Below are 27,916 nucleotides of genomic sequence, written 5' to 3'. Positions count from 1 at the left end.
CGCCAGCTTCCCTTTTGCTCCATCTCAGCCTCAGGCCGACTTTATCGCTAACGTCCCAGGTGAGGATGTGCAGGTGGCTGAAAGTCACTGTGCTCAGCACTCACAGGCTGTGAAGGAGATACTGATGCCGCCATTGTCCACGCCCCCTACTCAAGGGCACTAAGTATGCTCCGGGGCTCCTCATGCTCCAGCCTTGGCCCCAGTGCCAGACTCAAGGAGGGTGGACGACGGCCTTCAGCCAGAAGGCCCGGCCCCAGAGGCCAGAACATCTCCACGGGAACGCCCTGGCCACCAAGAGTGTCTGTGAGCCCATCCAAGCTGAGCCCAGCGCCTCTGCCCAGCTCACCCAGCACTGCCCAGCACTTGTACCCAGTGCTCAAGATTCGCTTCTTCAAACCCACCCACTAGTACAAAACATCAACCCCCAAACAACCTGAAGTCGAAGGTCCTGCGATAAGCCCTGGACAGGGAGCACCAGGTCAGCACTCTCCTGTTGCATTCTGAGCCGGATAATTCCACAAGGATGTTCCCTTTATTAGAATAATTCTGGCCAATGCTTTCAGAATAACAGAATTTGTTCTCTTTGCTGGAGTAGCATTTCAAGTGGAAGTACTTTTATTTCAAGGCACCATATCAAGCTCTCCAAGGGTGTTTCTCTCAGAACACCCCTGCCTCCATGTGTGAAAATCCTAAAAACAAAACAAAAATGAAAACTAGACCCAGACGGTGATCATAGCCCTCCACAAGCTTCCATTAGTGTGATAGCGTTCCTGAGGGCCCAGCCGACAGGGGCCTGATGCCACTGTTATCAACGACAGCGTTGGCACGGAGTCCCCAATGAGGCCCCCAGGACAGAGATGACGGACCACTTGGACTCTGGAATAACACGTGGGGCAGGGGACCTGCCAGACCAAGAATCTGTGGACACGTGGCAGAGTTGGCATCCACGACCCTCTCCTACTTCTCCTCTTCCTCGCTCAGGTTGGCGTTTCCCTGGAGCGAGGACGTCATCTTGTTTTGCAAGAGAGCTGCCAGTTTCTTGGATGTCTTTTTGAGGAACGCGCTGCCCGGGTGGGCACCGTTCACGTGCAGATACAGGTCCTCCTGGGTGGGGCCTGTGTAGCCGCAGTCCTCGCAGACGTACAGCTTATCCCGGCGCTGCTTATAGGCGTACTGCTGCTGCACCCCGTGGATCTTCTTCAGGTGGGACTCCAAGGAGCAGCGCTGGGTGAAGGCTTTGTGGCAGACGTCACACTTGTAGGGGCGAATGCCTGCAGGGGTGAGGGGCAGACACAGAACCGGTGGGCCAAGGTCAAGTCAGAGCCTCCTACCTATGAGGCCATTAAAAGTCATCCCATACAACCCAATGGCAAAAAACCCCCCAAATGATCTGATTCAAAAAACATGCAAAGGAACTGAGTAGGCATTTTTCCAAAGAAGACATACGAAGGGCTGAGAGACACAAAGGAAGATGCCCTGCATCACCAATCATCAGAAAAGTGCAAACTGCCACCACGCAGGTAGGAGAGCCAACTCATTGGAAAAGACCCTGATGCTGGGAAAGATTGAAGGCAAGAGGAGAAGAGGGTAGCAGAGGATGAGATGGTTAGATAGCATCACCAACTCAAAGGATATGAGTTTGAGCGAACAAACAGAGGACAGAGGAGGCTGGCATGCTGCAGTCCATGGGGTCACAAAGAGTCAGACATGACTTAGCAATTGAACAGCGTAGGAGAAATCACCTCACACCTGTCAGAGTGTCTATTATCAACAAGACAAGAGGTAACAGATGCTGGAGAAGGTATGGAGAAAAGGATACCCTCATGCACTGTTGGTGGGAATGTAAATTGGTGCAGCCACTATGGAGAACACGGTGGAGGTTCCTTGAAAACTTAAAGACAGACCTTCCATATGATCCAGGAATCCCACTATCCGTATTTATCCAAAGAAAATGAAAACAGGATCTCAGGAAGCTGTCTCCACACCCATGTTCACTGTAGCTTTATTCACAACAGCCAAGACATGGAAACAACCTAAGTGCCCCTCAACAAATAAATGGATAAAGGAGATGCGGTACATGTCTACAATGGAATATCATTCAGCCAGGACAAAGGAGGAAATCCTGCCATTTGCAACAATGTGGATGGACCTTGAGGACATTATGTTCAGTAAGATGAGCCATACAGAGGAAGACAAATAGTGTGTGGTATCACTTAGATGCAGTAAAGTCCAACTCCCCCGAGAAACAAGAGAAACATACTTGTCAGGGACTCCCAGGTTTGGGAAATAGGGAGGAAAAAAGAATCACCATAACCAAGGATGAAGAATATAAGGAAAAGGGTGAAGGCAGGAGACAAATTTGTCCACAGAGCAAACATAATAAAAACAGACGCAAACAGCAAAACTCTACCACCTGGCTTTCAGAGGAGGTACTCTAATCTCACTTGCCTGCCTTAATGTTTGGGTTTCAGAGTGGGCAGAGGAAACCGTGCTTTTATTTTAGTTTGGGTTTTCCTAGAAAAGGAGGTATTTGGAAGGTGCCTCCAGGAAGGGGGACCCCAGGAACAGTGTGAGATGACTCCCCACCTTCATGGGAGGGAGATGACAAGGTGGCTGTGGGGGGGGGGGGTCATCCAGTCAGTGGGCAACCAGGGTCCAACTGGTCAAGAAAGGTAGGGGACAGAGGAGAACACACCTCCGAGTCACCCTGCCCCTCAGGAGCTGGGGTCTTTGTCCCTCTGCTCAGGCAGCACCCTGGAGAGCGCCCTTGGTGGGTGGGGCTCTCTCTCCCCAGCAGGTCCCGCCTGCCTGGAAGTGGGGGTGGGGGGCCTCCAGCAAGAACACCCGCAGTGGTCAGCTTCGACGTGGACAGATGTGCTCAGAAGTGACAAGGGACAGGGGCAGGAGCAGGGCACTGATGACGTTAGCTACAGTCAGGAAAGCATCTCCAACCTAGATCTCATGCTGACTTTAAATCTGGTCTCCTATACGTGGGGCTTGCCTCCTGGCTGGAGAAGCCACTGGTACCGTACAGAGCAAGAAGCTCAGCAATCAAATGACAGTCACCCCCACATCCCCATGGGTACCCCGCTGGGTGAGATGGGGCTTCGAGAAGTCCAGAGAGGTACATGAAGCAGAGAGAAGGCTGCAAGTAGTTAGACTATCTCAGGGCCTGGTGGCCAGGAGGACGACTTCCCACAGGAATCCCCAAAGCTTTAGGCTCAAAATTTAAGAGTATGCAAAACCATCAATCAAGATAAGTATTTTCAAGGACTTCCTGGTTGGTACAGTGGTTAGGACTCACACTTCCACCACAGGGGACATGGGTTTGACCTCAGGTAGGGGAACTAGGATCCTGCATGCCCCGTGGTGCAGCCAAAAAAAGAAAAAATTGTTTGAGTTGCTGAAAAAATAGTGAAAATTAAAATTCACACTCTAAAATGCTTATTTGATTTATACAACAATGAAATTTATTACGATTTTACTATCCTAGCTTTAATGGAAGTAAACTATTAAAAGATATCTTCGAAATCTACCTTTTTTGCTTAACAATATTCCTAGAGTACCAGTCAGAATGGCAGTCATTAAAAAGTCAACAAATAAATGCTACAGAGGGTGTGGAGAAAAGGGAACCCTTCTACATTGACAGTGGGAATGTAAATTGGTACAGCCACTATGGAGAACAGTATGGAGGTTCCTCAGAAAACTAAAATAGAGTTACCATGTGACCCAGCAATTCCATCCCCGGGCATATATCCAGACAAAACTATAATTCAGAAAAATGCATGCACCCCAATGTTCACAGCAGCACTATTTACAATAGTCAAGATACAGAAGCAACCTAAATGTCCATCAACAGATGAATGACTAAAGATGTGGTACACATATACAATGGAATACTACTCAGCTGTTAAAAAGAATGAAAGCGTGAATATCATTTGCAGCAACATGGATGCAAGTAGAGATGTTCACAGTAAGTGAAATAAGTCAAAGACAAATATCATATGATATCACTTATATGTGGAATCTAAAATACGACACGTGAACCCATCTATGATACAGAAGCACAGATGGAGAGAACAGACTGGTGGCTGCCAAGGGGGAGGGGGTTGGGGGAGGGATTGAGTGGGAGTTTGGGATTAGCAGACGTAAATTATATTATATATATTATATAGAATGAATAAAAAACAAGGTCCTACTGTACAGTACAGGGAACTATATTCAATATGTCATGATAAACCATAATGGAAAAGAATATTTAAAAAAAAAGAACACATAGTGAAAGTCACTCAGTTATATCCGACTCTTTGCAACCCCACAGACTGTAGCCCATCAGGCTCCTCTGTCCATGGAATTCTCTAGGCAAGAATACTGGAGTAGGTTGTCATTTCCTTCTCCAGGGGATCTTCCCAACCCAGGGATCAAACCCAGGGCTCCTGCATTGCAGGCAGATTCTTTACCATCTGAGCCACCAGGGAAGCCCCAAAAAAGAACATTTATGTATAACTAAAGCACTTTGCTATACAATAGAAATTAATACAATGTTATAAAATAACTATACTTCAATAAAAAATAAAAATAAGTAAATAGTCCTGGAGATTTTACCATGGAAGTGTTTACAGACTGATTGCATCCCTGTTTAGCAGCACCATGGTGTTTTGTTGTTCAACTGCACCCAAATCCCAACTTTTAAAGACTATGGAGATTGAGGAAGCACTGCTGCAGCCCACACCCTTGCATCACATCATGCTACCTTGTACAACCTGGTACTAAGGTGTGGTCCACCCCACATCACGTCACCTAGGAGCTTGTTGGAAGTGCAGAGCCTCAAGCCCCCACCCTAGACCTCCGGATTCAAGCGAAAGCCGTGGCTCTCAAATTTGAGTCCAAAACAGAATCACCTAGATAGAGGGCTTGTCAAAACACAGACTCCGGGTCCCCCACCTTCACTGGCGATCCCAGTTCTGGGGCAGGGCCAAGAACCTGTATTTTCTAGCAGGTTCCCAGGTGATGCTGAGGCTACTTATGCTGAGGTCTGAAGCGATGCCAGACGAAGCTATAGAACGGCACTTGAGGCGTCTGAGGCAGACATGCACCCAGAATTTTCCCCAAGGTTAAAAGTCCCCAGTGCCTTACTGGTGCTTCCTAGAGAGCTATATCTGTTTATGAAGTTACACAGATGATAAAGGAAGTCAAAATGGAAAAAAAAAAAATACTCCCTGCCCTCATTCAACCACCTGAACAAATTGAATGACTTCCACTATTCTTCCACATCCAGAAGCCTCCATCATTGCCTCTAACACTCAGTGTGAAAAAAATCCCATCAGCTCAGTGTTGTGGTGGGGTGTTCCTCCAGCCCACCCAAGCAGAAGGCAGGCCTGTATTATATTCTGCAGGTTCCAGAAAAACTGCCAAAAGAAATTTCATTATAATGCTCAGCACTTGGCACATAATAGGTGCTCAGTAAATCATTTTTGAATGAATGAATGAACCCTCCCGGCCCAGGAAAAGAAAGGAAGATCCCCTGGAGAAGGAAATGGCAACCCACTCCTGTATTCTTGCCTGGATTGGACAGAGGAGCCTGGCGGGCTACAGTACGGGGTCACAAAGAGTCAGACACAACTAAGCAACAAACACTGTCGCTGTCGAATCATTTTTTATGAATGAATGAACACTACTGGTGCAGGAAAAGAGAGGTCAGTCACATCTTGGGGGCTAGTTTTCTACAAACGTAGGGGTTATGATGAGACCTGCCCCAAAGGAATACACCATGTAGGTTGCATGTTTGGGCCACAAGGGGCTTTATGTTACCCAGGCCTCTGGGCCCACATGGCAGTTGGCCTCTACCACCTCTGGCCAATTAAGAATCACCCTGATTTCAAACCCGAAGCTCATCAAGACAAATTCACCCAGAGACCAGCTGCTCCTTTCAGGAGGGATTGGAAACAGCCCGCGACTATTTCAAAACATCCAAACTCAGCTGGTGGGGTTAAAACACCAGCTTTAACCTGGAGCAATGACTCCTTGATTCTGGAAATGGGTGCTTTTCCCACACTACTCCTGGAGGTCCCCACCCCGATGGTCTGAGAAGGGGGGTGGACAGGGCTACGCTGCTTGTCCCGAGCCCTTCCCCTCAGACAAGTCCACATGCAGAGTCACGTTTCCTTCCTCTCTTCATCCAGCTGCTCAGCTGAATTGCACGGGCACCACACCCAGCGCAGCCTGGATGGCAAGGGCGAGAGGGTATCACAGCCCTGAAATCGTATGGATGACAGAGGCAGGGAAGGGGAGACAGAAGGCCCCCACACCTTGTTACTGAAGTTAATTCTGACTTCTGCAAACCTACTCCCCCCACCCCATCACCATATTCACCCCTCACTCACTGGAGCAAGGAGACCTTGTCACACAGCAGCTGCCCCTTGGTGACTCTGGGCTTGGGAACAAGTTCCTGCCTCCTGGAGTCCCCCTTTCCCCCACAGACTCAGAGGTCAGCGAAGAAGATGGCCAGAGAGGAGCCCAGGTGAGGAAGACCGATGCCAAGTTCTCCCTGTCTTGGACATGAGTGCTCTTGAGCAATGGCTAATTGTGTCTGTGCTGGGAGTGGGGTTCCAGAACTGAGAGACACCATCCCCAACACCTAGACAATAACAGAGTCCAAGGCCACTGGAAACCCAGGCATTACCCATCAGCCACTCATCAAGAGAGTCCATGCCTCAGTTTCCTCACCTGTAAAATGGGGACAATAATTAATACCCCCTTGTGAGGCTGCTCTGAGGCGTAACTGAGATCTCATGAGCCAAGGATCCAGCACATAGTAAATACTCAACGGGCTGCAGTCTCAAGTGCCTATAATCCAGGTCAAAAGAATGCAGACACTCTTTAGAATTTCTTGTTGTTTAGTTGTTAAGTCGTGTCTGACTTTTTTGGGACCCCATGAACTGTATGGAGCCTGCCAGGCTCCTCTGTCCCTGGGATTTTCCAGGCAAGAATACTGGCTGCTGCTGCTCACTTCAGTCGTGTCCGTCTCTGTGTGACCCCATAGACGGAAGCCCACCAGGCTCCCCCGTCCCTGGGATTCTCCAGGCAAGAACACTGGAGTGGGTTGCAATTTCCTACTCACAAAAGAGTCAGACACAACTTAGTGATAAAACAACAATATTTGCAGAGGACTTCTTTAATGTGTTACATTTCTTAAATGTATACATATATTTTTAATGTACACCTAAGTAATATTTAAGGAGCAAAAGCAATGATTCAATCACAGTATCATTTGTCAATGACAAAAATTAAAGCATGTTAGTGTTCTTGCCTGGAGAATCCCAGGGACAGGGGAGCCTGGTGGGATGCCGTCTGTGGGGTCACACAGAGTCGGACACAACTGAAGCGACTTAGCAGCAGCAGCAGCAGCAGTGATTGAAAAAAAAAATGCATTTGTTAAAAAGCATTACGGAACAGACGTGATGAAAATTTTTAAACAGCATTAAAATAATTATAAAAAAATCAAAATTTTAAAAAAAGGATAACATTTTAAAATGTGGTCCCTAGGGACTTCACTGGTAGTCCAGTGGTTAGGACTCCATGTTTTCACTGCAGGGGGCCTGGGTTTGATCCCTAGCTGGGGAACAAAGATCCTGTATGCCACGTGGCACGGCAAAACAAATATATATATATATTTATATATATAATAAAATGTGGTACCTAGGCAGCTGGTGGAGACAGGCAGGAGCAGACTTCCTTCCCCAGCCACTTTCAGTGCTGTGCTATGGGCCTGTATCACCTCGTCCAGAAAATACTGTGTGTGGGTTATCACAAAGGGTTCCTTCTTCTCAAATGTTCTTTTTCTACCGCCAAATCAAGCTTCATCTCACATATTCCCAAAGAAAAGTCTTTGTTACTGGAAATATCTGTTTTATTCTGCTTGCTGTATCTGTCTCCTTTACTGAACTTTATTCAAAAGTGGGCTTCCTCGAAGCTCTCTGCAGGCCTCCCTGTGGGAGTGGACATTTAGGGCAACATCCACAAGAGACAAAGTGACCACACCGATAAATATCAGAAGCGGTCTACCCTTCAGCCAGCTTCAGGGAAATTATCTACAGGGAGACTCACACAAGGAGGCAAAGGATATATAAGAAGATTTGTGATTGTGTTCTCTAAAATTGGAAGAGAGGGAGAGAAACAAAAGAAATAGGGAAGGGAGGAAAGGGAAAAAAAAAAACCTGAAAATGAAAGTGTTACATTTGGAGCAAGAAAAAAAAAATGATAGTGCCTCCATATTTGAAATTACATCATCATCTCACAGTAAGAAATGCTCTGACACCCATTCAACAGAGTGAGACGCCTCCTCCTGTGCAGGTAGGAAACATTCTCCCAGATAGATAGTACATGAAAAAGCAGTGTGTACTAAAAATTTCTGGGGAAAACAATTAAATGGTGGTTTGCTTTCAGGAGAGGCTTCCCTGGTGGCTCAAAATGGTCAGGAGTCTGCCTGCAGTGTGGGAGACCTGGGTTCGATCCCTGGGTTGGGAAGATCCCCTGGAGAAGAAAGTGGCAACCCACTCCAGTATTCTTGCCTGGAAAATCCCATGGACAGAGGAGTGCGGCAGACTACGGTCCATGGGGTCAGACATGACTGAGCAACTTCACTTTGTTTTCAAGAGTGGAAATAGGGCTTAGTGTGTAGAGGAGGCTTCTTTTTTTCCTTTCTTTCATTCTTTCCCTTTTATATTATTTTTTGTAGCTAAAAAGTAAGTCAAAATCAAAGAGGGGCAAGCTTGTTGAGTAAAGGAGTCTGTGATCTGCTCCTTAGCTCCCTGGGGTGGGAGGGGTGGAGGTGACTCTATTCTTCCCCCACGCACCCCTCTCAAGCCTCTCCCAGCCTGTGCTTCTCCCAATCCAATCTCTCCACTCCTTTCCTTTCACCTCCAAACAAACGACACCATCGTTTCCTCCTCTTCAATCAAGACGGGATTTGTTGGCCTTTCTTTCTCAATGCGGCCCAGATGGAGGATAAGGCCAGAGGGCCCCTTGGGGGCTGGGGCGGGGGTGGGGGGGTGAGGGCATAGCAGACACAACTGCTCTGGTCAACAGCCCCCCTCCATTCTCTCAAGTGACCTCCAACCTGAATTCCTCAGTCTCCCCCCATGCAACTCAGAAGCTTCCACAGGAATGACAAGCACCTCGAACTGACTCTTTCATTCTAGCCAGAGTTGTAAAGGTATAACCAACACGGGTTACATGCTCTGGAGCCCCCCACGAACTAAGCGGGTGACCCCAGACATGTGTGCCCTTTCCAGCTGGTTACAGCATCTATGCTTTCTCCTTTATAGCTTCTACGTCGACTGGAGTCTTTCACACAGTAAGTAGTCACTTTTACAAATGAGGAAAATAAAATGCTTTCAATTAAAGCCATATTTATCTGATGAGCCTGGCACATCTGGTCACGGTGACGAACAACACCCAGACCACACACCTGACACCTCTGCAGACGTGACTCGGCGTTTCATCTTGCCCCAGGTGCCAGCAGTGCTCAGGGTCCCCAGGCATCAAGGGCAGACGGTGAGTACCGAGTCTGGCCCATGCTGGTTGCTACGTTCTACTCTAAATGACAGATCTCCCGCCACCAAAAAACCAAAACATCTACTTCCGTGGATGGCCAACTGGTTCAACCTAGAAGATTTAAACAAAGCCAAAAGAATATTCTCTAAAAACAGACCCATGACATTTTTCATGGACTGTGAACTGAATATGCATTCCTTTCTTGAAAGCTCTCCCCCACTCTCCCCCGCTCCGTCCTCTGTCTCATTTTGACCTGATGCTGGCCTCAGTGACCCTGTCAACTCCTCTCAAACAGAGCAAATCCCTCTATTCTGTGTGCAGTGAGTGCTCTTGGTGCCCCAACTGGACCCCCTTGAGTGGGCCCCCACTTGCCTGAGGCAGAACAGGCCTGTAGAGCCAGTCCCACCCAAGATCCCAGTGGGATCAGGCTAGGGCCACATCCCTGCTACACTGTGCAGCTCCCCACTGCCTCGCAGGCTTCCCCCAAGAGCCCACCCTTCAATACATTGGTTTATAGGAATCACCATCTCAGGGACTTCTCTGGTGGTCCAGCGGCTGAGGCTACGTGCTCCCAATGCTGGGGGCCCGGGTTCAACCCTTGGTCAGAGAACTAAAGATCCCGCATGCCACAGCTAAGACCGGACACAGCCAAATAACTAAAAACAAAAGTAATTATTTTTAAAAAAAGAAAAAGAATCACCATCTCAGAAACTGCTTGTAGGGAACCCAACCTAAGACCATCTGGATTGAAAATAGCCACTCGTTTGCCAATATATTTTCACAAGATGGTAATAGAGCTTTTTATTTCTATTCCAGTTTCTTTCAACCTGGAGTCAGATGTCACGTGGCTACTCCCCCCAACCCTCCACCTCACTTGTACACGCCCTATCTACTCTTTCCTTGGTGAAGTCGTATCCAAAAGAGAAGTCTAATCTTTTCTTTCATCTACTTGGATATTAAGGTCAGACATTTCCAGGCTCTGGTTTCCCTGGGTCTTTTCCAAGATGTTTCCTCCCGTTCTGAGTCTTTCCTTGGACGCCCTGTTCTCTCCGGGGCTGCAGAGGGGAGGAGGAGATCAGGGGGAGGGGATTCACCCTGCTCTTTGGGCCCCACCCAGCTCTGTCCACCTCTCAACACTGTCCCTCCAATTCTCAAAACAAGTGTCCAGAGATCTTAGGTAAGTTTTCACATTAATTATGGACTGGCCCAACCGGACTGGGAGCAACCGTAACCTTCACTGAACTAGCTACTGTACTTGGGAAAACAGAGCTCACATCTTTGCTTCTGGTCCAAATACAACATTTACCTGTCATTGTCCAGAGCAAAAATCCAGCATCTGCGTCTCAACCAAAGGCAAAGTCAAATTCACAGAATTCTGGTGAGCTCCTTGGAGCTAGCGAAGTGGTTCACATAAGCTACAAGGTCAGAGGACCCCCAAGTCTTTGCTCTTTTTACCGATTATCCCTTTGGCGTATAGCTCAGAGCTTACAGGGCAGGCTTCTTGAGCCAGGAGGCCAGGTCTGTCCCTCCAGATCCTGCTCAGCAGCATCACTGCAGCTGGTGGCCTTTTGCTGGTCTGCCAGAAGCTAATTTGTCAATAAGTCTTTGAATCCTCTCTCTGGTTCATCATTACCTGGAGGCAAGTCTCCATCAGAAAATAAACCAGAGCAGGGAAAACAGGTTCAAGACATTTCCTTAATGCTTTTTGTTAACCAAAGTAACAAATCTACCTGCAATGCAGGAGACGTGTGTTCAATCCCTGGGTCAGGAAGATCTGGAGGCAGAAATAGCAACCCACTCCAGTATTCTTAACTGGGAAATCCCATGGACAGAGGAGCCTGGCGGGCTACAGTCTATGGGGTCGCAAAGAGTTGGACACGACTGAGCATCAGAAGACCAGAGGTCTAAAACTGGCTCTGGGCCCCTTAAGAAGCTTAAGGAGGAGTCACTTTAAGAGTTAAAATTATGATTAAAAAAATTAAAATCATTATCTATAGATTCAATGATCTAAGAACTGTCCAATAGGACTCAAATGCAAATCACTTGGACTTTTCCAGAGGTCCTGTGGTTACGATTCTGCTCTTCCACTGCGGGGGTGAGGGTTCAATCCCTGGTCAGGGAACTAAGATCCCACATGCTGCATGGTACGGCCAAAAAAATAATAATAATTCAAGTCAGTCTGTAGCTTTACAGTCCACGATTATTTTTTGGTGGGAGGGCCATACCGCCTAGCTTGCTGGATCTCAGGGATTTTCGGCCTCTCCTTTAGCAGTCACTATAGGTCTATAAAAATCTTGCTCCTCCTTCAGGGCTCAACCAAGAGGACACCTCCTCTGAGAAGCCTCCCTGATGCCACTTTCTCTTCTGTCTGGCACACCTGCTGGCTTTCTTGGGGAGTCCAGGGTTTGGTTTCTTTCTCTCTATGTGGGCTGAGGTCTCTGGAAGCACAGAGGTGAGTCTTCAGGTCTCAGGAAAACTCTGCCAACTATTTCAACATTTACCACCTCTAACAGCTTCTATTTACTAAGTGCTTACAGAATGCAAAGCACTTTATACACCATTATTGCCCTGAAATCTCACAGCCATTACTTAGGTGATAAGTATTAAAACCCCCATGCCCACTTTAGAGATGGACAAACTAAAGCAAAAAAAAAAAAAAAGAAAAGTAATTTGGACAAGACTGCACAGACAGCTAGCTCAGATCTGGATTTCTTAACCACTTTGTGACTGATTCAACTTGCAAACTCTTCCCTTAGAGTGGTCAGTCCCTCACATTTTCACTAACGGAGAATTAACTCAGTCACAGATGAGGCAACTCCATGTTTACTCCAACTGACCATACCAGCAGCCCACAATGCTGGCCGAGCCCCCTTTACTTTGTCTTAAAGGCCAGGATCCAGGATCAGGGAGTGGCCAGAGAACCCACCAGGCACGGAGCTGCAGAAGAAATAGGCCATGCCCTCAACGACATCCTCAGAAAAAGATGCAAAGCTGAGGAACTCTCCAGGACAACCAACGACAAATGACTGGGCAACCGGTCCCCAGTTTCTTAACCTCTTGGGTTAGTTGCCAGTTAGACCAGCTTTGTAGCCACTTGCTGGGTCCGTTGATAGCTGGGGCTGCTCCATCAACCACAGAACTCCTCCACCTTTCATCTACCACCTACAGGACCCTTCACCCTATTTAGGACCCTCCACAATTACCCTACCACCGGCCACTCCCTAAGCATTCTTCCTGCCTCAACCCAAGGTGTCAGCCTGGCCACACAGAGGTCAGACTTTTACAGGTTTTCTCATGTTCAGGACTGAAATGAAAGCATTAAAGCCAGATCCCAGAGAGCATCCTCTACTGATTCCACTTTCATCACATTCAAAGCCAGAGAACAGTCAGTGACGCTGCCAGAAGTCAGGCTAACAGTGCCTCTCAGAGGTAAGGTGACAGTGACCAGAGGGGGTGCGGGGCAGGGCAGTGACCTACAGGGTCTGTCAATACTCCAGCTGGTTAGATGGGTGTGTTCACTCTGTAGAAACGCCTACATTCTCAAACTGTGCTCTTATGACATGTGTGCTTTTCTGAATGCATTGTTACATTTAAATGAAATTTTAAATGAAAATTTCACTTTAGCAAAGTTTTTTAAAGGAAAAAAGAAAAACTTTTTAGCATGCCAGACCACTCTTTGGGGTGAAGGACACCCTTCTGAGGCCAGGAAGGAGCTCACAGCTAGTACCCTAAGAACAAAATGTGTGACAGAGTCTATAAAGGAAATCTCAATAGCAAGGATCCAAGAAGGGCCCTGTGTGGGGCTTGAGGAGCTGGGAGCCCCACTGAGAGAGAGGAGTGGACATTTTTCAACCCCCAAAATGCCAGGGGGGGGGTAACCCCTGAAAGGGCCTGACGGGTCAGCAGAACTATAAGAAATTCTAGGGACCGTAGGGAGAGAGAAAGGGACCCGTATAAGACTGACTGGTCAGGATGGGATGAGAGGATGGAGGCCAGTGGGGTGCGTGAGGGTCCGGAGGGGCTGGGATAAGAGGTAGATTTGAAGATAGGAGCCAGACAGAAAGGGGCTTTATATGGAGCCCATCAAGATGGAGACTTTGGATTTCATCCTGCCCAGAGCTGGAGATTTTTTTTTTAAGCTGGGAAATGGCATCTTAGAATTCTCAAGGGATCTCTCTGGCAAAGGTGTGGTCCTCAAGAAGAAGCCTGCTGCTGCTGCTGCTGCGTCGCTTCAGTCGTGTCCGACTCTGTGCGACCCCATAGACGGCAGCCCACTGGGCTCCCCCGTCCCTGGGATTCTCCAGGCAAGAACATTGGAGTGGGTTGCCATTTCCTTCTCCACAGACCAGATATCTCCTACACAAAACTACGGAGACTACCAGCAATCAGAGGTGCCGGCCCCCCAGGGCTGTCTGTGGAAGGAGATGGTGGGGACCCAGACTCGCTGCCCAAGAAGGGGGCGCTGAAGAAGGATGGGGGGGCAGGCACTTGCCCACCCGCCTGACCTCCCACACCCCGACCCTTCCTCCCCACCCCCGCAGAAGGCTTGGAGAGCGCTAAGCCCGCTGAGTGTTTTCTTCTCTTTCTGAGCTCCCAGGAGGAACCAACGTGATGCTATTTTGAGACAGGATCACTTCCCGAGAGAGAAGCATGAAATATTTGCAGAGGGACCACAGGAACCGCGTTCAGCGTCAGCCCGGCCCGATGGCTGCACCTGACGTCCAGATGCTCCGAGTGGGCATCCCAGGGCACTTTCAACCAGGAACCTGCCTCCAACCGCATCTCACTGGGGGTGAGACCAGGCAGGGGGCGGGGGTGGTCGCGGGTCCCAGGGGGCACTGCTGGCAGATGGCCTGGGTCCAAATGGCCCGCCCTGGGCTCTCCTCACCCCCGCCCTGTGATCCTTCCAGAAACACGGCTCTGCTCAGGGCTCCCTCCTTCTTGGTGCAGGAGCTCGCGCCGCGCCCCCCACCTGTGTGCGTGCGCTCCCTCACCTGTGTGCGTGCGCACATGCCGCTTGAGGTCGAAGGTGTCGTTGAAGCCCTTGCCGCAGAAGCTGCACAGGTGCCTCTTCACCTGGCTGTGGCACTTGAGGTGCCGGTTGAGCATGCGCTGCAGACGGAAGGCCTTGCCGCACAGGTCGCAGGTGTGCAGGGCCGCATCGCCGCAGGTGCCTGTGGTGAACTGGGGCAGAGAGGGGCGTGAGGCCCAGCGCAGGGTGCGGGGGTGCGGGGGTAGAGGAGGGGTTGGCCCTGGGTCGGGCTGCCCCTCCCCCCACTAAAAATTCCCAACAGGTGTAGGCTTTAGGCAGCGAGGCGGAACAGGGCAGCTCCCCCTACATCCATGATCTTGATTTCCAGCAGCGCCCCGCCCCCAGCAAGTGGGGGTGGGACCACTAGCCTAGTGGGATACATTCTGGAAGGGGAGGATGGTGCCCTTTATGGCCTTAGTCCTTCCTGCTTGCTAGAGCACCAGTTGCCACCTCAGACCCTAAGGGGTAAGCCAGTGCTGAAGATGGAAGGGAGAAAGAAGAGTGGGGTCTGGTAACATCCCCGAGCCCTCAGAGACGGCCACAGTCAATTCCTTCCTTCCAGGGCTACACGGAGGTTGAATCCATCAAGAGAGACTGTCTCCTCGCCCCCTGGATCTGGCAGAGCCTCTGTCACTTCCAGATCTTAAGAGACCTGGCAGTGGCTTTTTTCCCTCCTCACTCTTGGAAGCCAGAGGCCACCAAGAAGCCCGAACACACCATGCTGTGAGGAAGCCCAAGCAGCTCGGCGGAGGAGCAGTGAGGTGCCAGGTGTGGATAAGGGGCCACTGGACCTTCCGGCCCACCCAGGACTACCACCAGCTGAGTGAACAAACCGGCCTAGAGGAGAACTGCCTAGCCCAGCCATGCCCCAGCTCCTGACCCAGAATTATGAACAAATGACAGTTGGCTTCCGAAGGGACTTAGTCAGGATCCCACAGCTTCATTCCCAGAAAAACCATAATCAAATCCTAGGTTCTCAACAGTCCACTCCATTCTCTCAACTGCATTTGCGGCCTCAAAGGAAGAAAACAGAATCTAACTATGTGATGAAAAACACCAGATCTGCTATGTTCATCAAAGGTTTCCTAGATCCTTTAGAAGATGGATCTAATTGTTCTGCCAAAATTCTATTCATAAAAGAACCTAAAAAACTTGTTCCAGACAAGTGTCATTCTCAAGCAGAGTTGGTCCCTTCTTGGCCCAACACCTTCCACATCTTAAACATCCTCCTTTCATCCACCTGTACCAAGCCCCAGCTCACCTGTTCCCTCCCAGATAAGCTTCTCCAGGCTCTGCAGCACCTGCCCAAGCTGGTCCCAGTATCCCTAATACCAGAGCCTCTCAAACCCCAGTGTGCACATGAATCCTCTGGGGGTCTTGTTAAAATGCAACTTCTGATTCAGGAGGTCTGCTGGGGTCTGAATGCCGCATTTCTAGCCAGCTCCCAGGAGACACCACCGTGCAGTCCACAGACCACCCTTGAGACATGAAGGACTGGCCTTCAGATGGTTTAGCACTTTATTCCAACTCACTCCAGAGGCTTCCATCACACAGAAACATTTCCTCAGGGTTCATCTGTCTTCCTCAACTAAATGCCTGGTGGAAGTCAGCAAGTGTTTGTGCAGGTTCCAGCCACCATGCCCCAAGCCTAGATGGCAGCCCTGCACCATGCAGGTCAGAAAGAGTTGCTGGGCAACGACTCACAGGTGGCAGAAGGTGAAGACCCCAGAGCAGGGCTTTTCAATCGGCCCCCTCCATTGGTCATTCTCAACTGCTCCATCTTAGTCTCAGTTGACATTAATGTGTGCCTAATCCCAGACAGAGCCTGTGCTCTAAGCTGGAGGGTGCCCCATCACCAGGATGGCTTGTCCCCAAGCTGGTCTAGGCACAGGCCACTGCTATCTGGGAAGTCCAGGGTGCAAGAGGCTGCTCAGAGGGGCACCTAACCCCAGACGGGGGGGTGGGGAGTTGGGGGGGTGGGGGGTCCTGGTACAAGGAAACATGCTTCTAGGGAAGTGAGTGTCTTAGCCAAAGAGAAGGAAGAAGATGGGGGAAGGGCAAAGAAGATTCAGGAAAGGGCTGGGAAACAGGAGCTGTGTGGGGTCCAGCCTGGCTAGCCTGAGCCCTGGAGAGCAGCTGATGAAGACAGCCAAGGAACCAGAGAAGCGGAGAAGGGCAGGGCTCTACCTGGGGTTCCTGATGAACTGGACTGTCAGAGGGTGGTGGGAGGTGGGGCACTGGAAGATACAAGAGGACCACGGGGTTTGAGTCTAAAGACCTTCCTGCCTCATACCCTACCTCTGCCCTGTGTCCGCTGAAGCAGTGGGATGTGACAGAGCCTGAGGGAGACTCCACTGTGCCCAAGGCTCTCCCGTCACCAGGACAGGTCGTGGTCTCCTCCTCGTCCAGCGCCCAAGTCCCCATTCTGGTCACTGCCTCCATTGAAGGGATGTGAAAAAGACTAAATATAGCCCAAATCTTGGCAAAGGTTACTTGGAGCTTCTCAAAGCCAAGTCTACACAGGATCTGACTGAGCAAGATATAGACAGTTTTCTAACCTTGGGGAGCAAAGAGGAGTGAGAGGATTGCAGGGGGAGGGCACCCCATTCTCAGGGAGCTTCCCTCTGGTCTTCCCAAAGCAAAAGGAAAAGTTCTCCCGTGAGCCTCAGCGAAGGCAGGGTTCCATTTCTTCATGTTTATGCACATCCCCATTTCACAATATGGAAAACGGAGTCACCGCTAAATGCTTATCCAGGGAATCCCCAGAAAGGACCACCTGCTGCCTGTAAATGTGTCCTGAGCAGTCCAGCCCCAGACACTGATGAACTGTATCCAGAGCCTCTGAAGAGTCTCTCTTTGAAAGATGTAGGCTTAATTAAAAGGCAAAAGATCATGGCTGATAAAGCCAGCTTCTGCCAAACTAGTTCACTTGTAAGAAAGAAAGCATAGGACTTTCCTGGCGGTCTAGTGGTAAAGACTCCGAGCTCCAATGCAGCGGGTGCACATTCAATCCCTGGTTGGAAAATCAGATCCCACATGCTGAACGGCCAAAAAATATTTTTTCAATGGCAAAAGGGAAGGAAAAATTCCTTCATCAGAAAGAAAAGAGAGATGCCTTATTAGTCAGCCATAAGAAAGAATGAAATATTGCCATTTACAGCAACAGAGACAAACCTAGAGATGACCATACACGTGAAGTCAGAGAAAGAGAAATACTATATGATATCACTTATATGTAGAATCTAAAAAATAATACAAATGAAACAGAAATATTTCAATTATTTATGAAACAGAAATAGACTCACAGACATAGAAAACAATAGTTACCAAAGGGGAAAGAAGGAGGGGAAGAGGGATAAATTGGGATTAACAGATACACACTACTACAAATAAAATAGATAACCAACAAGGATTTACAGTATAGCCCAGGGAACTATATATTCAGTATCTTGTAGTAACCTATAAAGGAAAAGAATAAAAAAAAAATATATATATATATACACATATATAACAGAATGTCTTTGCTGTACCTGTGATACTAACACAATATTGTAAATCAACTATATATCAATTTTTTCAAAAAAGGAGAAATTCCCAAGAATTCTGCAGAAAAACATTTGGAGGATAAATTTCTAAAGATGAAATTTATTTACTAACGCATATATATGGAATTTAGAAAGATGGAAATATAACCCTGTATATGAGACAGCAAAAGAGACACAGATGTATCGAACAGTCTTTGGGACTCTGTGGGAGAGGGTGAGGGTGGGATGATTTGGGAGAATGGCATTGAAACATGTGTGTTGTCATATGTGAAACGAATCAGCAGTTCAGGGTCGATGCACGTTACAGGATACTCAGGGCTGGTGTGCGGGGATGACCCAGAGGGAGGATAAAGGGAGGAGGGAGGTGGGAGGGGAGTTCAGGAGGGGGAACTCATGTACACCCGGGGCGGATTCATGTCAATGTATGGCAAAACCAACCAATATAATATTGTAAAATAATTAGCCTCCAATAAAAAATAAATTAATTAATAAAGAAATAAATAAAAGAAAAAAAAAAGAAATTTATCCCACAGAGCGCACTTCATATATGCCTGGAAATTTGGTCTGGATAGCAAAAGGCTGGAAAACTACCTATATGTCCATCAATAGGGACACGTTACAAAATAAAAAAAAAGATGGTAGGATCATATAATGAAAGCAGCTAGAAAAAAAGACAGAAGACTGACTACCAGCCACCTGAGTAAGCCCTCCTGAATATCCCGCCCAGTCAAGCCCCCAGGAGACTCCAGTCCCACTGGCATCCGACTATACCCGCAAGAGAAACCCCAGGCAAAACCCACCCAACTGAGTACAGTCAAGTCACAGAACTAGAAGATATCATAACACATTATACCAAGCTACTAAATCTGGGGTTATCTGTGAAGCAGCAGCAGATCACTGGAATGGTAATAGATACATCACATTCTCTTAAGATCACCGTATGTGTGTGTGCTAAGTCGCTTCAGTCGTGTCCAGCTCTTTGCATCCCCATGGATCGTAGCCCACCTGGCTCTTCTGTCCATGGGATTAACCAGGCAAGAATACTGGAGTGGGTTGCCATGCCCTCTTCCAGAGGGATCATCCCGACCTAGGGATCAAACCCCTCCCTGTCTCCTGGGGCTCCTGCACTGCAGGCATATTCTTTACCACTGAGACACCGGGGGAAGCCCCAAATGGGATTAGATGAGCTCTTTTCTTAAATTCAAATCCTGCTCTACCACTCACAGTCTGGGAAGTAGGCAAGTTACTCAACCTCTCTAAGGGTAATTTCACACCCCTCCCCACCATGAAATGTGGGCAATAAGGATAATTGCCTCTTGGGATTGTTAAGGAATACTAGTTGCTCGGTAAATCCTAACTCTTAGAGTTTGACAAGTTCCAGCATCCTGTGATCCTAAATAAAACGTAACAAAACCTCATTTCTCCACCTGTCTTTTGAGTTTTCCTCTCACTGATGGAAGAAAAAGGGAACTAACCTTCAGTGTGGGTCACTAGCCCCTAGTCCTTCATCTGCAACTCTGAAATCGAAAAAGTTCCGAAAACCAACATTCTTTCTTATCTCCATTGGCAACAAAACCAGAAGCTACCGTTTGGTGTCAACACTCATGCTTCGATATAGAAATTATTAATGTGTGCAATTGCTGAAACTCCAATACTTTGGCCTCCTCATGAGAAGAGTTGACTCACTGGAAAAGACTCTGATGCTGGGAGGGATTGGGGGCGGGAGGAGAAGGGGAAGACGGAGAATGAGATGGCTGGATGGCATCACCGCCTCGATGGACATGAGTTTGAGTGAACTCCGGGAATTGGTGATGGACAGGGAGGCCTGGCGTGCTGTGATTCATGGGGTCGCAAAGAGTCGGATACGACTGAGCGACTGAACTGAACTGAACTAAACTGAATGTGTGCAATTACAGGGTACTGCTCCAGATACTGTGTCATCTTCTGAAAAAGTTTAATAGCCTCATCCTTAATCTAAAATTAACTCTCCAAAAGGCTCAGCACTCAAGTGGGGAAGCTATCACAGAGGGTGGGATGTGACATCAGTCTGGAGATTCATTAACTAATTGGTGATTACTTCACAGCCATTAGATGAAGAGAGACAGTTAATTCCCCAACCCTGCAGGTTGGCGCTTTCTTATTTGCTGTCCTGTTTTCTTCAGGATCTCGGCTTTTGTTTTAAAATACACACAAAATTCCCCTCCAGTTCTTCTGAAAAACAGTCCTCTGTAGCAGAAACAAACCCCTCATTGTATCGGAGCTACGGAAGACTTCAGGAGCGTCCAGGGAGGTGGGGACTTGGGCTGGCCCTCTGACCAACTTCAAAGCTGGCTAAGGTCACTTACCTGTCAACTTCTAAAGGAAAAAAAAAAAAAAATCCTTTATTTTCTGTGGATGCTTCCACCAGACAAGTTCCTTAAATTAATGGACCTATTTTCTGTAGTAGGCTACCGTGGGTCTAGGCTACCTTCCATGGCCATGTGGACGAGATTGCCACTGACACATCTGCTTATGTCTGAGTGCTCAAAATGTGCTAAGTGTAATTCTCCAATTTCTTTTGGATAAAAATACCCCTCCTGCATCCTTAAGCGTCACAATTCCACTACATGGCAGAATGCAGTCTTCCCAAATGCAGAGATGCTGAAGGGAACATATCCTTATCATCCAGAAGAAACAGGAGCTAAAACACTTGCAGGTGCCCACACTGACATTTTGACGGGGCTTCTAGTCTGCAAAATGTGTGCCTACACTTCCCAGGGACAGGCCAGGCCCATGGGCCTGGGCATGATGTGTGGGAGACGGAGGGATAACCCTGTGCTTTGTTTCCTGTCATGTGGTAGAAACTGCTTCAGGTTCCCTCATGTCACACTAGTGGCTAAGGTGGCAGCACAACAACACAACTACACAACAACTACACACTACAACAACAGCACAGGTTGGGCTTTGCCGCTAGCACCTGTGAGGAACTCAAAACAACCTCTCTAGCTTTATCTTTCTCCCCATATTTATGAGGAGACTGGACCACATCTGGGTCCCTGAGTAGATCCTGTGGGTGGACAGGCTCAGCCTCTGTCCCTGCTCTGAGGTGGACCATCCCGCATAGGAGAGGCTAGAAAGCGCGACATAACATTTCCCAGAATCCCTCGCAGCTGTGGTCTTTAGATGTGACCTGGGTTCCACCAGTTACATGCATTGTTGGAGATTTGACTTCAGGCTGGCCTGAGTTAATTGAGCCGAGGCAAGTATGCAGCAATTGTTTCATACCTTGCATTAGCAGAAGCATCATGATGGGCAAACAGCAGCCATAGTGGCCACTGCAGCAGCTCCCTAGGCAGCCCAGTTCTGCAGTGTGGCTCTGGGAGTCACTCATAGGAGCTCAGCCTGGTCTCTCTTTATCCCAGTTTGAAAGGAAGTGTTAGTTGCTCAGTCGTGTCCGACTCTCTGCAACCCCATGGACTATAGCCTGCCAGGCTCCTCTGTCCATGGAATTCTCCAGGCAAGGATACTGGAGTGGCATGCCATTTCCTTTTCCAGGGGATCTTCCTGACCCAGGGATCAAACCCAGGTCTCCTGCATTGCAGGCAAATTCTTTACCATCTAAGCCACCAGGAAAGACTTACCCCATTTAATACCTACCCCATAATTAACCATCATCTGCAGCTCACACATTGTTCTCCTATTTCTCCTTTTCCCCCTTTGAGTTAATTTAAACTTTTTCAAGTACCCATTCCAAGCATTTTCCCCTTTTTCCTTCCTGTTTTTCCCCAAATACTGTCATTTATGTCTGGGGACTGTTGACTCCTCCCTCCCTGCCTGTATTTCTCTTCCATGTTGACCTACGTCCTCCTATGAGTCAGGCATTACTGTACCAGCTGCTGGAAATATGAGTCCACTAGGAATGTTCCCTGCCTTTGGTGGCTCTAGAGTCAAGAAGAGGAGTCTGGTCAGCCAAGGAAATAATAAGTTACAAGGTTGGAGCTTCCAATTCTGTCTTGGGAAACTGAAGTTAACAGGCAAGGAGTTAGGGATGAGACTTATGTTGCCTTCCAAACATCAAATGGGTGGGTTTTTTTCAAATAATACTTAAATCCAGTCAATCCAGTTAGTAAATCCCTTGTCCTTGCTGGGGGCAACAAACCTGTCACAGGTCGGAGAAGGCAATGGCAACCCACTCCCAGTACTCTGCCTGGAGAATCCCAGGGACGGCAGAGCCTGGTGGGCTGACGTCTATGGGGTCGCACAGAGTCGGACATGACTGAAGCGACCTAGCAGCAGCAGCAGCCGCCACAGGTCACTATCGCTAACTCCCCAATGGGCAGTTTGTACACTAAGAAAATCGCTCAGCATTTTGTATCCACTGTCTACCCCAATGCTTGAGAGGCCCATTCTATTATTTCTCCATTTTACAGATCAGGGAACTGAGGCTCAGAACAGATAACGTATCCCCAAGCACAGCTGGTGAGATGGACCCAAATGAGGTTTTCCTTCTCCCACAGCCCCTCATCTGCCCCCACGGGAGCATCCACACTTCACGGCTTGGCCCCTTTACCATCTCTGCCCATCCCAGCTATATTTCCAGCTCCTCACCCTGACTCTCCCTGACCCCAGGCCCATTTCCCATCCTCCCTTCAGCTCTGACTCCTATTCTTACTCAAGTTTCAGGCTCAGCTGTAATGCCTGCCTCTTCACATTCTCACTGCCCTCAAATCCACACCAAGAAACCTCCCTCTGTTCAGAATGTATTGCATCTTTCCTTGTGCTTCTGGTTGAGCGTTCACTTTCCTGTAATAGTGTTAATAATTAATATAGTATTTGTGTCTCTCCACCAACCCAAAGAATCCTAGCTGGAGTTACTGGGCACCTACCATGTTTTCTGATTGACTCATTTATCCTCACAACTCTATGAGGCAAATGTCATTACTATTAATATTCCCACTTTACAGATGAGGAAACTGAAGCCTGGCAGGTTTAGCAACTTTCAAAAGCCAGAGCGCAGAACCCTAACCATTACTGTCAGATGGTTCTGAAACACCAGGGTGGCACAACTTTATCTCCTGACTGCCTTGCGTACAGCAGGCACTAAATACTGTGGATGGAGCTTCTCTATGCCCTTCTCTGGTTCTAAGAACCAACTGTTTATTGACTGCCTTCCAGTAATTGAAAAAAATGCATCTTGCTCGAGTGGCTTCCCCCTCTTAGACCCTTTATTGTACTTTGCACAGAACTCTAAAGTTACACCACGTGCTAATTCGAGGGCTGTTTGACCAATCATTTGAAAATGGACTATACCATGGCTGATAATTCTATAATCTTGGAGCATCTTGACGCCAAGATGTCTCCTATTTTCCGGTGGAAGCAGAGAGAAGGAACCTGAACTTCAGCCTCAGTAAACAAACAAAAACTCCTCTGGAAATGAAGTTAATGGTTGAGGAGCAAACTCTACACTCCACCCCCACCCCTGGGGGCAGCACCAAGACAAGGATCCTGGGAATAAGATCAGTTTCTTCATTCCCTTAATCAGGGCCCCAGAGGAGCTGTTGGCCCGGGGCATCAGAGATCTCCTAAAATGGTGGTTAAGGGACTGGATATTTTTCCCCTGCCACTTTTTTTCCAGGGCATTGGGGGCAGTTGGGGAATAGAGGTTTAAACTAGCTAAGGGACCATCCCCAAACCAACGTTTCAATTTTCCTTCCAGCCCGGTGATAAATATGCAAGTGGAACACTTTGTAGAATTTCCTGGAGGGCAGAGGTAGCAGCCTCAGGCAAACTGTCCCTCCCACTTAACCCCACCAGGCCCAGAAAAGCCTCCCACCAGCTGACTTTGAACCTTTCCAAGCAGGATGCCCACACCCAGTCGGCAGCATCCTTTAAAGCTATCTTTCCTAAGGATTCCCAGCTCAAGCATCTAGCTTCAATTCATAACCAAATCACCCCAGCCCAGCCCAGAGCCAAGCCCCAGGAGCCAGGAATATGCACGGGGGAGGGAAGACCCCTCCCACCAAAAGTAACGGAAGTTTCCCCAATTCACAGTGTTCTACGGTTTCCTCCCCATCCCCCGGTCTGGGCTGGGGGCGCTTTGGGACCGCCCAGGAGTGCCCAAGAATTAACACCTACACCGAGCGACTGGAGCCCGCAAAGGTTCGCATTAAGGCCCACCTGGCTAGGAGCTGGGGTCATATGATTCGTAAAAACACCACTCCCTGGCTCCGGCTGGCTGTGAGTCAGTGGAATGGGACTTAATCTTGGAGGTAGCGGATAACTTTGAGCAGGCAATCTTGGAAGTTCCACCCAGGAAAGCGCAGATGGGCGTCGTGATAAACTGTGGCCTACAATTCCAAGAGGCTGGGTGGGGGGTGGGGACTAAAGCGCGAGAACAGAGGGAAACAAACATTGCAAGCCACTGCGGGCAGGGCCGTGGGGCAATTTGCAGTTGAATCCGATTATCCGTCAATATGATTCAAGAAGATTTGATAAACACCAGTTTAAAACTGCCCGGCACGGACCTCGTGTCTAACGGCCACTTCATAATTGGCATTGGGAATAGTTGTTACTGTGAAAGACCTACTATGTGCCAAGCTCCCATGAGTCTCCGGAACGCAAACAGCGCTAGGAACTGCGCCCCAGAGTGGATCACAGGGCCTGGGGTCCCTCCTTCCCCACCCCCGTAACTCCAACGGCCTGGTTGTGCTTCAGGCTCTATGCACAGAATGGGGGAAGGAGGCTGTGCCTGAGCGCTTTGGGCAGCTCCAGAGGCCACGCGGGAGGGCTGTGCCCGCGCGGCGAGCGGGTCTTCCGGGCGCAGCGGCCGGCTAGCCCGCAGGCAGGAGGACACGCGGAGGCGCCCTGGCCGCGGCCCAAGGGCAGGTGCAGGAGCGGCGCAGTGGGCGCGCAGGGTGCACCGGTGCCCGAGCGCGCGGGCGGGCGCGGCAGGGAGGGGCGCCGGCCCCGGGAGCCCGACGCCAGGGCGTGGTGCAGGTGGCGGCGGGGGCAGAGTCGACTCCGTACCTTGATTTTCGACCTGGCGACCGGGCGCTGCTTCGCCGCCAGGTGTCCGTCCGGGCCCTCGCCGTCGCCGGGCTCTGGGGTTTCGCGCTCCGGGCCGCGCGGGGACGAGCTGCTCTCTGCGCCTCCGGGCTCCCCCGCGCTGCTGCTGCCGCCGCCGGTACTACTGCCGCCGTCGCTGCGGCAGTCCTCGGGGAGATCGTGGAGCAGACGGCCCAGGCCCACTGCGGAGCGAGGGCCGCGCCCCGATACACAGACACGCGGCGTCAGGCCCGGGCGCCCGCGGCAGTTTGACCTGCGGGCGGTGCCGCCGCCGCCCCTCCCTGGACCTGGGCACCTCGCCAAGTGGGCAACGCCGCGGGGGTGGGCGAGCGAGCCCCCGACTCGGCTTCCCGAGCAAGCTCGGGGTCCTAGGGTGGGGGGCGTCCGCTCCTCGTTCCCAGTTCCCGTGCCCACGAGGTACGGAGGGCCAAGAGCGGCTGGGGACACCGCGCGCCAAATTTCCACTCCCTGGGACGCTGATGGGGGGACCCGATCTCGAGCCACCTAGCCCCGGAGAGATTAACCCATCCCTGTGCAACCCCACGAGGTGGGATTGAGGTTGCCCCTTTCTGGCCCCCAGTTCCCCTCCTGGGTCACCTCTGCCCGCAGCAGCCAACGGTCCCGCCGCCGGGCAATTAGAGGCGCCCACTAGGGGGGAGGGGGTGCAGGGCGTCCCGGGTTCCCAGCCTCTCATTCTCGGTCCTCTCGCGCCCCAGTAACTTCCTCCCCTCTCCCCCGAAAGAGGGGCATGGGGGACGGAGGGAGTCCAGCCCGGGTCGCGGAGCAGAGGGGACCCGGCCACCCCTGCCCCCACCCCAGAAACCCGGCGCCCAGGCCCGGCCCCCGCGCGGCGCTCACCTGGGATGTAGGTGTCTGCCCTCTCCTCGTCCGGGAGCTCATCCCAGCTGCGGACCGAGACCCCCAGGCTCCTCCTCTTCACCAAGAAGACTTTGGGCATCGTGGGGGCCCTCTCCCCGGACTGCGGGCCCCTAGTCCCGGTTGCTCCCCGCTAAAGGCGGCGGCGGCGGCTTGGTCCCCGGCTCCCTGCGGCCGGAGCCCACCTTCCCGCCCCGCCTGCCCCCTCCCTCAGCCCCCCACCGCCGCCGCGCGGCCGGGCTTCTCCCCCGCACGCCGGGAGACTCCCAGCCTCCGGGCTCCGCAACACCTCTGCCTGAAATCGCGGGTGAGACCACGCCGAGGAAAAAAGTTTCATAAGGTGGAATAGAAAAGGCACCAGGAAACTTGGGAGTGAGCATGCGCCCTGCAACATAACGGTGTCAACAAGCTCGCTACCTGTCCGACCGGTTCCGGCGGCCGGGGCTGCCTGTTCCAGCCCTTCCTTAGGCATGAATGTTTGCAAAAGAATTTAACGTCTGATTCTCCCCCCTCCCCTTTGTAAAAAGGGAAGGACGCTTCTCTCTGAACCCCCTGCCCCATGCCGCATCACAGGCACTTCAGGGCGATCTCCTGGAACGAAACCCGGCGCGCGCTTCCAGGGGCATTGCTCCTCAGAGCTGGGGCCTCCAGCTAGTGCCCGCCCCCTGGCCCCCATCCGTGGATTCGTCTCCGACAAGCAAGCCAGAAAATGGCTCAGCTCCTCTGGACCTTGTGGATCATTCCTGGGTTTGTTGAAGTCTCGGTTGTGTGAAGGCCGCGGGGAGACGCCCGGGATTCTGATCCGGTAAAGAGGGAACTTGGGAGCTTCGGTTCCCCTTCATCTACAACAGCTCCCCCTCCCCCCAGTAAACACAGTATTTTTTTTTTAAATTCAGCATCTTTAGAACACGTTATTTTGTGCCATACAATCTAAGGAAAACCAGTCTGTTTGCTTCCACCCCAAGCCCCTTCCATCCCGCGAACCCTCTCACCCCTAAATAAACACTCTGGAAAAAAAAGCCAAGTGCTAGTTATGCAAACCGCAGCTTCAAAACAATTTTCTTATCCTCGCGCACTCCCATGATTGCCACCCCCAACCATTTGCTCCCCAAATTCTGAGGCTGGGAAATACTTTCCAGGAAGCCAATCAAGATGGGTTTACCTCCCCTACTAAGAGCTTGGCTGGGTAGTTTAGGGTTTATTTTAGGTTTGGGGTTTGGGTTTTGTTTTGTATGGGCTTTTTTTGTTTTTTTAATCTACCTTTATACCTGGAGGCCCAGGGATGGGGGGGAGGGGAGAAGGAAGGGGAGTTGGTAAGAAAAAGATGCCAAGTTTCTAAGAGCAGCTGTACCCGCTTTGGGGGATAGAGGGCCCGCCGCCGGTCCCACGCCCCTGCTCTGATGTGCCCAGGGATGCAGGGCACCGCCTCCACGGCCGCGGGGATCATATGTGTGCCAGCTCCGGGGGCTGCGGGGGCGCGGCCGGCCCGGGGTGCCCTGGCGCCAGCCGCTCGCGCAACCGCCCGACTCACCTGTCTGTAACCTGACCCGCAGTGCGACCTGCCCACAGGGCGGGAGAATCAACACAGCGGTTTTCCCCGTCCTCTTCCGCCCTGGAATGGCCCTTGGGGACACGGCAGCCTGGTAACGGATTTCTCGGCTCGGCGGCAACACTCCGGGTGCTCGGAGAGGGGCGCAGCTCAGCCCCGACTGCCGGGGACAGACGCGCCCCGCCTCCCGGGCTGCCCTCAAGGGCTACCCCTCTCCGGGCTCATCCCTTTCTGGACCCCAGATTTTCTCTGCGAACGATCAACGCAGAATGAAAAACACTTGGAGCGGAGGGAACCCGGGGGAGGAAGAGGAAG

At 50.4% G+C, this 27,916-nt stretch overlaps 1 protein-coding gene across 3 annotated transcripts; it reads right to left on the bottom strand.

Annotated features, from left to right (window-relative positions):
* On the bottom strand, positions 1-27,916 carry OVOL2 (ovo like zinc finger 2). Of its 3 annotated transcripts, XM_088844040.1 has the most exons (6): positions 26,035-27,916; positions 25,138-25,358; positions 24,393-24,458; position 23,571; positions 14,550-14,739; positions 1-1,271 (listed from the first exon to the last, which is right to left on the bottom strand). In XM_088844040.1, the coding sequence occupies exons 1-6, from the start codon at positions 26,074-26,076 to the stop codon at positions 958-960; spliced, it is 834 nt and encodes a 277-aa protein (XP_088700166.1). In that variant the 5' UTR covers positions 26,077-27,916; the 3' UTR covers positions 1-957. The 3 variants fall into 3 exon arrangements, with proteins under 3 accessions (XP_088700166.1, XP_088700165.1, XP_055286321.1); XM_055430346.2 differs by lacking the exons at position 23,571; positions 24,393-24,458 and having other exon boundaries at positions 7-1,271; positions 26,035-27,901; XM_088844039.1 differs by lacking the exons at position 23,571; positions 25,138-25,358; positions 26,035-27,916 and having other exon boundaries at positions 2-1,271; positions 24,289-24,438.

The sequence above is a fragment of the Moschus berezovskii genome, chromosome 15, assembly GCF_049115385.1.
Source record: "Moschus berezovskii isolate FMDL1 chromosome 15, NW_MosBer_1.0, whole genome shotgun sequence".
Classification (NCBI taxonomy): Eukaryota; Metazoa; Chordata; class Mammalia; order Artiodactyla; family Moschidae; genus Moschus; species Moschus berezovskii.
This window is presented reverse-complemented; position numbering and strand designations above follow the sequence as displayed.